Source organism: Camelus ferus, chromosome 13, assembly GCF_009834535.1.
Source record: "Camelus ferus isolate YT-003-E chromosome 13, BCGSAC_Cfer_1.0, whole genome shotgun sequence".
Taxonomy (NCBI): Eukaryota; Metazoa; Chordata; class Mammalia; order Artiodactyla; family Camelidae; genus Camelus; species Camelus ferus.
This window is the reverse complement of record NC_045708.1, coordinates 38,807,791-38,820,149: the sequence shown is the minus strand read 5'-3', so window position 1 is coordinate 38,820,149 and position 12,359 is coordinate 38,807,791. Positions and strand designations below refer to the sequence as shown.

General features: G+C 39.7%; 1 protein-coding gene across 3 annotated transcripts in view; it reads left to right on the top strand.

The window, feature by feature from the left end:
* The first annotated feature begins 8,608 nt into the window (after nt 1-8,608).
* The window catches only part of NDC1 (NDC1 transmembrane nucleoporin), a 44,699-nt gene continuing 40,948 nt past the window's right edge, over nt 8,609-12,359 (top strand). Inside the window, exons 1-2 of one of the 3 annotated variants that reach the window (XM_032494321.1) lie at nt 8,609-8,883; nt 10,331-10,451. In XM_032494321.1, the coding sequence (XP_032350212.1) occupies nt 8,734-8,883; nt 10,331-10,451 (271 nt within the window). In that variant the 5' untranslated portion in view covers nt 8,609-8,733. Of the gene's footprint in view, nt 8,928-9,022; nt 9,329-10,330; nt 10,452-12,359 lie in introns of those variants that run through there. The other 2 variants (XM_032494323.1, XM_032494322.1) reach the window with 2 other exon arrangements.

Here is a 12,359-nt window from a genome sequence, read left to right as displayed (position 1 = left end):
GGTACATTTTTCCAAAAATATGTTTAGAGATTTTATGATACAGTGGTCATAATTTAATTTTTAAGTAAGGATTTTAGACACAACCAGCATCATAAATTAGCACCAACATCTCATGAAAGAGAGGACATCGTAATATCTAATAATCTGGAAGGGCATAATCTCAGTACTAAAAATTTGAATAAATTTAGCTTATGAAAACCCAACTACGTTGTGCATTCTTTCTCACTTACCAAGTATCAGTGAAAACTTCACAAACCAACCAGCCTCACCCTTTCGGAAGCCACTGCTCTTGGGACCCCCATGTAGCATTATGAATTGCATTCAGCTGTAAAAGAACCTGGAAAAGCAGTGGTTTAAACAAACTAGCAGTTTCATTTTTCTCACGTAAATGGAAGTTTAGGGATAGTCCCGGGTTAACACGGCTGCTTCATGAGGCCATCAGGGAATCTGCCTTCTATCTTTTAATGTTCTTCTGCTCAACAGTCTTTAGCATAAATTTGTCATCCTCTGGTCCCAAGATGTGTGCTTCTTTCTCCAGCAAAGTGTAGGCAGTGAGGAGTCCAGCTCTAAGTCAAAAACCTATCTGTGAGATTTCAGGCCCAACCATAGGCAGTTACAAAGCTTTACCCATGGGCCTCCTGGGAAGGCCCACACCAGACAGGTACACAGCCCATGCACTGCGCTCTCTGAGGGAAGTTGCAGTCAAGGATTTTGGCCCCACCCCTACCATCACCCAGCCTTAGCCCAGGCTCCTTTTGGAGAGAAGGGGAGGCCCTAGCCATGGCCTCTGTTAGGTGCCTCTGCAGAGACCTACTTATTGGGGTAGAAGGGCAAAGAAGGGGCCTTGAAATGTGTCCTCCTTGAATGCTGACTCAGTACGTAGTACTTTTCTACTCCTCGCCCTGCCCCCCTCCTCCCAGCCTCCTGGGTCTGCAACATGGCAGGAGCATTTTGGTTAGGGATCCTCCAGCAGTGATACAATCCTGGCATCTGCACTTATCCACCTGACTCTTGCCTGGCACTGTTCCAGGGAGAAAAATGGGACATTAGGGGGGCCAGCACTTTCTCCTGTTTAGTCTCTTGCTTATACTGTCACAGTAGATGAGTAAAGCTTTGATTGTTAGTTTCATTTTCACTACCCTACACAGACACCTGGCAGCTCAGCTTCTGATGGGCAGGAAGATGGCAAAGGGCAAAAGGAGTTGGCCAGTTGAACTGATCTGTCTTTTGATGGGCTTTCTCCACAGCCCCACTGCTGTCTTATGTTTATATCTGATTGGTCAGAACTGGATCACAGGATCATCTCTAGCTGCAAGGGAGGCTGGGAAATGCTCTTTAGCTGGGCACACTGCCATCCCAAGTGAAACCAAAATGGGTTTTGGATGGATAACTATTACATCTTGGAATCCTCTACTTTTAGAAAAGTTAGTGGGTGGTGATTTGTCCATCATCTGTTTGATTTCACTGGTTGGCACTGTATAAAGGATTGAGAGAAAAGAATTCTGGGAATACAGGAGTGACATTTTATAATCTTCCTGAATTCTCCCATAAAAAAATAATAAACAGAGTAACTGGGCTAGCAAAACCAAAAACCTTTGGATATCTATAACAAAACTGGGTGACAAGATAGCAACCCAAACCCCAAAATTCATGTAGGTGGAAACCACTGGCAGCTCAAAGAATTGTGTTATCAGCATTTTTGTGGAAAGAAGCAGAGGGAAGCAAAGAGTGCCTAAGAAATATGAAAATAAGAGAACCTCAAAATAGACAACAGGTGCTCCCTGGAAAGTACATGGACCAATAGGAGATCAGCAGCAGGAACTGATGGGTGGGTGGTTGTATGACCAAGTCTCCAGCTGATGAGTGCAAGGGGGCCCAGAGTGAGGTCTGAAGAAGCTGGAGCAGCCCAGATCCTGTGAACCCTCAAAACCAGCCAAAGTATCTTTCCAGGACACCAGACTAGAAACTGTGGAGAATAGATTAGAAATAGGGTAGGCCAGGGAAATTTGGGGCAAAGGAAAGGGAAGTCCAGATGAGAATGGGGGAGGGGAACAGAGCCAGGAGATCTCAGAAATTATGAAGCCATACTTTTGAACACTTCATGAAAACACAGAAAAGGAATCATAGGGCCTTGGATTTAGCAAAGCTATCCTAACTCACCCCTCCAACTAAATGTGCAGGAAAACTAATTTTATATAAAAATGAGCAACAGAAAGGACTGCAGTCAAATCTCTAATGAAGTTATTATAAGAAAAATGAGAACAAGGAGCAGAAAAACATCCCTAATGAAATGAATGCATTCCAGAAAGACATGCCCACAAAACCAGATAAAAACTGTAACTTAATATTTCAAAATGAGCTAAAGTAGTTTAAGGAAATAGTATAAGATATGAAAAAAAATCACAAGTCAGAATTAGAAAGTAGAAATTAGGTAATCAAACTCAGGAAAGAATTGGAAATAAAAGGGAAAACTAATTTCACAAATGAAGACTGAACTAGAAGGAATATCAGAGGAACATAGCTTTTGCACAATGGATAATGCCTTAAGGGAATAAAAAGTGAAAAGAAGGAAAAAATTTAAATTCTAGAATGAGTAAAGAAAAATCTGAGAATTCAAGAGAAAAATGACAAATATAGAAGCTGGCAAGAGTATCTAAAACTATTATACATGTCTTTGAAAGAGGGGAAAAAATGAGGCAATGGAATAGAAATATTATTTAAAAACTGTAATTAAAAAAAAGCTTTCCTGAAAAAAATTTAAAAGACTCAATGCTGAGTACAGAAAAAGCATACCTTATTCCTGGGGAAGCTACTCGGAAGATCAGCACTGAGACATATTCTAGTAAAAATAGTGAATTAAAAAAAAATACTGGGGGCATCCAGGCTAAAAGACAAATTCACTTATAAGGGAAAGAAAATCAGATTGCCATCAGACTTGATAACAGTACTTGACATCAGAAGACTATAGAGTAACAACATATCTAAGGCACCAGACAAAGGAAAGGATTTAACATCCAGCCAAACTGACTTTCAGGTGTGAAAGCCACAGATTTAATATTCCCAACATGGAAGAACACAGGGAATATTCCTTGTGGGAACTTTCTGAGACATCTTCTAGGGAACACACCTCAGACAACCAGACCGGTGAGACATTGATGTAGCAGGTGGAGAGCACTTAATATATATTTATTTGTAGAACTAAGAATGAATGATGGTTATAAGGGAGAGAATATTGTTTATAATGGTTATGTGCCCTTAAAATAAATATACAGTATAACTAACAAAAGTAAAAAGAGAACAGGAGAACATTTACAATGGGCAAACTTGCTGATTGCCTTATAGTTATTAACTAAGAGTAACAGAATATTACTTCAAACCAGGTGCTGGAAAAGAGGGAAGAAGGAAGAAGTTGCTAATCAATGTCAGTGTTTTCATAAGAGGGAAATAATCGACAATAACTGCTCTCCCTAAATAGAGGGAGTTAAAGATGTTATATAAGGGAAATGATTAAGGCAAAAGCACAAATCTTTGTAAATATTAAAAGAGAAAAGGGAGTGAGCAAGCAAATCGGCTGTACAGTGAAAAACCATATAAAAGAGTTGAAATGTTCAAATAGATATGAGTGTGAATCTTTGCTTCACTTTACCTCTCTCTGCTTGGCTTTCTCTGTAAAAGACTATATATGTATGTATACTTGAGTGCCTGGGAGCATATATATATATGTGTGTGTATATATATATATGTATATACACATGTGTAATATATATCATTCACCTTGAAGGCAAGTGTGAGCCATTTCTGAATCATGTGATATGACTTGCAGTGTCCAATATATAATAAGTGTTCAACCAAAGCAAGATGTCTAGCCTTCTCAGCAAAGCTAGGGCTTGAATGTAGGATTGTCTGGCTCCAAGGTTTGCTCTTTCTCTACTGTGCTACTCAAGGCAGGACGTATCCACTGAATGGTGGGGTTATAGGATCTTCAGAAGAAAGAGAGCTTCAACAGGAAAGGCTTCATGGAAGACATAGCATTTGAAGACATGAGAGTCCAGCTTAAGTAGAGGCATGAAGGAGAAAAAAACAAGATGTGTTGGGGAGGAAGTGAGAAGTCTGTAAGTAGATAGGCTTTAGTTTCTTAGACCTGTCCTCATCCTTTTTCCAAGAAAAACTTATAAACTAAAAACTGATAACCAGTTCTATCAGTGTATTCAGTGAGAATATGTTTTAGGACAGTGAATGTCTAAAGATAGGGCCTCGTATCCTAGACAGGAAAGTCCTGATAGCAGATACTCTGCTCCAATGGGCACTCCCCCGGCCCAGCACAGTGCCTGGCACATACTCATTGCTAAGTAAATTCTGGTGGAGTAAATTAATAAGGTAATACATAAAACACACACCAAGTTTTTCAAGGCATTTTCAAGCCCTCTTCAAGTAACTGCATTTACTGACTCACCATTTATACCATTTGGGATAGGTTAGATTGTTCTTCAATAACAAACAACTCCAAAATATCAGCAGTTTAAAACAATGAAGTTTTATTTCTTGCTCATGTTACAAGTTCATCACAAATTGGCAGGGACACTCTGTTCGTTGTAGTCACTCAGGCCTCTGGGTTGACAGATCGAGCACCAATTCATATATTGTTGGTCACTATGTGCCAGAGGTAAAGAGCTCTGAACGGTCTCACAGTAGCAATTAAATCTTCTACCTGTAAGTGACACTTGTCACTTCTGCTCCCAGTTCGTTGGCCAGAAGTGTCACACAGCCGTACCTAACTTCAAAGAAGGTTATGAGGTGCAATCCTACTATATGCCTAGAAAACAAGAGAGCTGAAATGCTTGGTGAGCAGTATTGATGACCACCACATTATCTGAAGGTGGGTAATGTGGCTGCATTTAGCTAGGTAGATAGAAAGAAAGAACAGTGTACACTAGTATCCCGCTTTTTACAGCTGAGGAAACTTGTGCACTAAGAGGTTGAGTTCCTTGCTCACACTAACCCACTATTAAGCAGGGAGCTAGGATTCTACTCTGTATCTGTCGGACTCTAACGCCTTTACCTGCTGCTTACCAGGAACTTCTCCTACCTTTGAACCTGCCTCTTCCTCATATCCTTGGAAACAAAGCACCAAGTAGCCTCAACTTAACCCATAGATTTTGATTTACTGTCTCTGTGTTACCAACAGAAGGTTAAATCAGACTTTGTAAACCACTGGTTTAAAAGGGGGGGGGGGCATTTCTGAAGCCTGGATTACATTCTTTGTTTGTACTGTGTGGGTTTTCCCTCAAGGATCTTCCTCTCTCTTCATTGCTCTTTACTTTGAAATCTGATCCACTACACAGCCATGAAGAGATGCAGCGTGGCTCCAGAGAGGGGCTATCAAAGGAAGGAGGAGGAGCCTTGGCCTCATTTTCAATTTGGTGAACCTTTCTAATTCTTCCCCAAGGCTTGAGTTTGGTTAAAAAAAAAAAGAAAAGACTTATGTTTATCCTAGGGAATACGTGTTTTCCATGCCCCCTTAGGAAATATCATGTGTTTTTATTTATTTTTTGCTAGACTCATCAAAATACTGTTGCACAAGAGACTTTGGATGTCCAAGGAGCTGTCTTTTAAAATAAATGTCTTTTATTTGCCTTTGGAAATAGCTAATCACATTTTATCAAGAGTCAGCAGCCTTCTCTCTTCAAAGGACTGGATTTGACAATGAACACAGTACAGATGGGGAGAGAGAAGGGTTATTTGCCATTCACCCTCTAATATTTATCAGGCATTTATATAAGATACCTAGGACTATACAATATGAAGATTTTGAAATGAAAACTTTAGGAAAATTATGGCTTATTTGAAAGTATTAGGAAAATTTGAGAACAAAAGGTAATTCTCACATCCTTGTACCTTGTTGGGAGAGGGTGGTGGTTAAAAATGAGAGTGCAGAGTCTTCAGGGTGTCCCATTATTCATATGTTAGATCTTGTTTGCCTATCTTCCCTATTTATTGCTTTTAAAAATTCCTTTTTGTTTCTCTCTTTATTCCTTTTTGATTAAAAAAAGTCATCCCTTTGTTATGGCATTAATCTTGTGTTTCTTTGCTCTTGAGTTCCTTCTAGTTCAACCTTCATTTCTATAGTGATTTTTCTTTTCTTTTCTATTTCTTCCTGGTGTTCTATATCATAATCCTGAGTTTTTCTAGTACTAGTTATTATTGTTCTTTCACATTTTGTATCATTTTCTTAATTTTATTCCATTTTGGAGGATTAGGTTATAGTTCCATCTATTTAGTGTGTGTGTCTTTCTGGTATGCCTTTGTAGTCTATAGGGATGCTTTTTTTTGACATAAGCTAAGAAACATAAAGTGACTTTCCCAAGATCAAACAGCTAAGTGGTAGAGCAGGTGTTCACACCCATGTTTATTTAACTCCAAAGCCTATAACTTTTTACTAATAATATTTATCATATATTGAAAGTCTACTGTGTGGCAGACAAAATCTCATTTAATACAGCATCTTGAACTTTTTTTTTTATTACTGATGAAGAAACTAAGGCTCAGAGAGCAACTGCAGATGGTTGTGGGCACTTGAGGGGGTTTCAATAGCTGCAGGGTACTAGCTCCTTCATTCTTGCTCAACAGTCATGGTGTGGTTATAAAAGCAGCAGTGGAAATAACCCCAGCAGCTCAGCACTGCATGTGGGCTAATGAGCACTAAGGCAGAGGGAATAGCATCTTCCTTATATTTGGGTAATAAATCCTTTCTCCTTTTTGCAACTACAAACCTGTTCTTTCTCCCCTATGCTCTTTTAGCCCTTCCAATACTTTTGTTATCCATTCTCTGAATTAAATCCCTCTTTGATATAAATCACAAAGTCTTTTGTACTGAATCAGACACTCTCTGATGCAGTTACTTGCTTCCATTCATTCATTCATTCTTTTGTTAATTTAGCAAACACTTATTGACTACCTACTAATAATATGGGTATTTTGGAAACAATGATTAACAAGATAGACAAAGTCCCTACTCTCATGAAGACTGTAGACTACTGGGAAGACAGATAATAAATAAGTAGTTACACAGGATGATTTCAGATTGTGATAAGTCTATAAAAATAGAAGTGGGTTAAACAATAAATGTCTCTCTTGTATAAATGAACTCAAGAGGTAAAGACAGGTAGCTCAAGAACGTATGATTGCTCCAAGTAATTGTCTCCTTTTATCTCAGTAATTGATTTTGTCTAGAGTGTGACCCTCTTCCTGTGGTTCAATATGGCAGGAAACACAACCAAGTTCCATACAGCTGGATGGAGGAAGGGATTAAGAAGGGGCAAAGAAAGTGTACTAGCTCTCTTTTAAGGGTCATTTTTAGGAAGCTATCATGCAATACTTTGATGATATTTTATTGGCCTGAACTCCACCACCTGGCTCCCCTTAGTTGCAAGAGAGCCTGGGAAATGTAGCCACATGCCCAGTTATAAATGGGGGCTAGGAGCTCTACTACAAAAAAGAAGGGGAGCATAGTTACTGGCATAGACAACTACTAGTCTTTACCAAAGGAACTAAACAAGGTGATCTGATCGCAAATAACCAGAGGTGTGTTTATGGATACTTATTTTAAATAGTTCTTTATAATCTTTCTCCACCACCAGATAGGTTTCTTCGTGGCAGAGACTTGATCTACCTTTGAATTTCCAGTCCTGCAATACCTCAGATTTGATTGATATTAAATATTTTTGGAAGTGAATATGATGTAATCTTAAAACAACCCAGGAAACCATGTTTAGCAGACACTGCAGAGCAATACATGTGATCAAAATTTCTCTCACTAGGCTGAGTTTCTTTAGAGTCAGTAAATCACTGAATCTGTCTTTCTAGAGTACTGAATGTGGTATGTAATTGAGTATTAAAAGGTGTTAGCAATATGCCTCCAGGGAGCTCACTGGGGCCTAATGCAATCAGAGAAGGATTCATTAAGTGGGACTTAGGTTGGTGAAAAGCCTTTTTTAACTCACTGGCAGGAAATTAATGACAACCAATATTTGTACAGCATTTTATTACATATTCACAACATCCTAGGATGCCATCTTCATTTTTATCCTAATTTTATAGATGAAAAAACGGAGGCTCAGGGAGGGTCAAGATATTCCACTTAGCAAGTTGGCAGAGTTGGAACTAGAAAGCAGATTTTATGAAACCAAATGCAGCTACAGTGAAAGAGATTTTTTCATTTCAGTAAAATTAGTACTTTTGTGGACACGACCACAACATGCTTTGATTTCCCTTTAAGGCGGTCGATAAAGTAAGACAGGTAGAAATGAAGGCAAATCATCTTGCCAGGTCTTCCTAATTACAGAATTCTGATCAATCAACACTGAGTAATAGAGGCTTTATAAAAGACTACGATTCCCAGCATGCCACAAGGAGCGTCCGGGAAGACTTCGATTCCCAGCATGCTGTACACTGTAACTCCGAGTCCCAGAATGCAACGCTTCTCCTTTCTTCCAGAGGGTCGTCGAGACTTCAATTCCCAGCATGCAGCGCCGCCCCCAATTTCTGGCGCCTGGGTGGACCCTGCTTCGGAGAGACCTTTTGGACTCCAGAGGGAGGACCCTGGAGTCTCAGCACCCTTTGGGGGTCGGGTCTGCGGGGCAATTCCGGCCCTTTGGGCCTGTCCAGACGAAACCCCGAAGGAATGTGTTGGGGCCTAGGCCGGGCTTCGCTCAGGCAGCGTTTGAGGCAGCCCCAATGGGGGCCTTCGGGGGCCTTCCTCCCTTTGAACTGCGGTGGCGGGCGGGCTCACTGTGTCCTGCACCCCTCAGAGTAGGGGCCGCCATCAGCATGGCCACGGCTGCGAGTCGGCCCTGCGCCAGCGGGTCGCGGGACATCTTGTGGCGCGTGAGTGCTGTGTGCACTATTGAAGGCGCTCGGCTGCTGCGGGGGTCAGGCTGGGCTGGCGGGCGTTGGTCGCGCGTGCGCGCTGGGCGGGGGAGGGGCGGGCTCGAATGTAGCGTGGGGAACTCGTGGAGTGAGACTGTTTTCAGGGTTGTGGGGGGCACCCTGAATGGAAGCTGGTTACAGGGTGTGGATGTGCCAAGAGTCTCAAGTACAGATTTGTTACGGCGTGAGAGAGGGGTCCTGAGTGGAAGCTGGTCCAAGCGGGAGGGATGACCTGCACGGGAATTGGGGCAGGGAATGGGGAAGAGTTGTATGCAAAGATGGTGTACCTCCTAGTTGCAAAGTTTATAATAACTTGTTGATTACTTGGGCTAAGAAGCGGGAAAGAGTGTCCAGAGTCGGAAAGAATGGCATGGCCTTAGCAGAGACTGGACTCGGGGACTAGGTAAGCAGGACAGGTACTTTGTCAAGTTAGAGAATTGTATGCACTGTGGGACTGAGATGAGGTACTTCCTTGTTGAAGTTCAGTCAGCAGTTCTGCATCCATTCGTTGGACGGCAGAGAGAAATAGGAGTAAGATCTTTCTTAAGACAGTGCTTCTACCGCAGCGGCACTGCCATCTACCTGTATCCCAAGTTACTTAAGTCTTACCTGTGCTTTACCACCTGTATTATCAGTCATCGATGTCCTGTAGATTGTATCTCAGAAATGTGGCTGCATTTTTTTTTAACTTTCTCATTGCCACTGCCTTCATTTAAACACTGACTATAATGTTTGGCTTGAGCAGTCGAGATGGACTGCTTCCTGTTTGTCTCCTTTCTGGGTCTTGTCCCTTCTGATCCATCTTCATCATAGCCACCTTACAACCACAAGGGTGTTTTATCTCCCAAAATATAAATCTAATTGTCACTTTCGTGCTCTAATCCCCTCAGAATCTCTTCTTGAATCACTTATTCAACAGTAAATCTTGTGCCTCTTATATAGTAGGCACTGGTGATTCTGGCATGAATACAACGCAGTAGTGGCCCAATAAACAGTGCATATCTAATAATTGTAAACACAATTAGAGTATACAGATGTTTCCCATAGAATGTATAGCGCTTTCAGATTTTGACATATCAATCAAACCTAGAGAGACAAGTGTAAGTGCTGTGAAATACAGTTGTAAAACTAAGTAGACCTCCCTCACCCCCCTAAAGTGTGATACTTAGTGTGACATCTGACTGAACTAATACAAGCATCAGTTCACTAATGTGACTAGATTCTGTACTGGTATGTAATGTTATTAATAGTAACCATTGGAGTCTATATATAGCTTCATGGACTGTGTGATCTGGGTGTAAATATTAGTGATTAACATTCTGTATGAAAAGATAGGATTTGCATAACTGAAATAACTGAAATAGTTTAACTGACTTCATGATTGAGTGGTTTTGTTTAATTATAGGTTTTGGGCTGGAGGATAGTTACAAGTATTGTCTGGTCTGTGCTGCTTCTGCCCATCTGTACCACGGTATTTGTAATCTTCAGCAGCATTGATTTATTTCATCCTATACAGTGGCTGTCTGGTAAGTGGTATTCAGTTTGGGGAAAACAAATTTACAGGACACATTTCTCAACATAAAAATTGTGTTATGGTTTAAACAATTTATTTTAATTACTGTATTGACAACAGCAGGACATTCACTTTGAGGTGCTCTTAAGGCATTCCCTTCCTAACATAGAACTTTTCACTACACAATAAGATTAGTAAACTTGTCAGAGACTATATACAATCACATGAACAGAAAGATCATTAGGAGACCACATAAATGAGAACTTAATTTTGTTTATTTGTTTTTCTTTTCTTTTTAGCAGCTTCAGAAGACTGTCCTTTTAAGGAAGAGAAGTTCCTTTTTATCTCTTTAAAAATTGTAGATGGGTAGTGAGGGATAGCTCAGTGGTAGAGCACATGCTTAGCATACATGAGGTCCTGGGTTCAGGCTTTTTAGAAAACCTGTCTACAATTAAGAATACTTCATTTTTATATTGTGGCTAATGAGAAAAAAATGAGAACAGAGAAAAGGAGGAGTGACTAAGGAACATGGAGTTAAGTTCAAAGATTGAAGAGGAGGAAAAGATTGGAGCAGGCTAACGTTTCTCAAAATCCTCGGAGACAAAATAAAATTAATAAATTCATTAAACTATAACTACCAATTATTGCTACTAGTTATTGCTACTACTGTGTGCCAGGCACCATGCTAAGCACTTAAGTATATTACTTCCTATCCTTCCTTCAACCTTGTGTAATAATGGGGAATTATCCCTACTTAAATGAGGAAACTGAGTCTTAGGTTGTAAGTCTGGGCAGAGACACAGCTAGTGACCAGGATTTGAACATTGGTCTCTGACATCAGAGCCTATGTTTTTCCACTCTGCCATACTAGACTTAAAAAAATAAAAAGAAATGTTCCCAGAGTAGGTTTTGAAGTCTTTAAAAGTCTTGCCTGAGGCTAAGAAGCACAAATACTCTTGAAAATTCTTTTTCTTCCCCCCTCTCAAGAACAGTAACAGTAAATTTCTTTTGCTTTGGAAAGTGGAAAGTATGTTGTTAATTTAATTTTTCTGAAGAAAATGCCAGTTTTCAAGGAGTTAGATCTTAGGTCTTTGGAGAGAGGTTGCTGCTAGAGAATTAAAGTGATTTAAGTTTTTTGTTGAGACTTTGCAATCACTTCTTGGGTGTGTCCCACAGGTCAGGTGAAATTAAGCCATAAGCCAGCACCAGGATGGCAAGTATTTCTGTAACCACCTTGCTTATGCCTGCTTCACTCATATGATCTTTGCTGTCTAGTTGGAACCTCAGAATATTCAATCTAGAGCCATTACTAATTGTTCAGAATTGGCACTTGAGATAAAAACTGTATGCCATTTCATGGCCAAGGTTTCTTTAATCCTAGTAACACTTTCTCTCCAGGTTGAGCTTGATTTATGCCATTTTCTCATCAGATGTTACTTGTCCTCTTCAACTTTTGCTTCACTAGTCTTTACAGGGACATTGTAGTCTTTCCTTACTTATTTCGTCACATGAAAACAATTCTTTCACTCTTTTAGCTCAATATAATGCTTGAGTTTAACTGTGGATGCTCAATAAATATTTTTCAATAATTTTGGTCAGTGAATTAAAATTTTCAAAATACTTGGTTTTGTTATGTCAGTCTATTCAACAAGCATGTGTTATTATTTTTCTCTTGTTCATGTTTTTAGGCACATGTTTTAAACTTTGTCATATTTTTTAAATGGAATATTAATTGTTGAACCACTCTAAAATGTGAATATATTAATATTTCAGAAGGATATCATGATTTTTTTTGTTTTTTATTCAGCTTATTTGGATAATTTATGGATTATGCTATTTCTAGAAGTGTTAAGTTTTTTAGCTATAGGGACTAATTGCATTTATTAAGAAGAGATATGAAAAATATTTACATTTTAAAAAG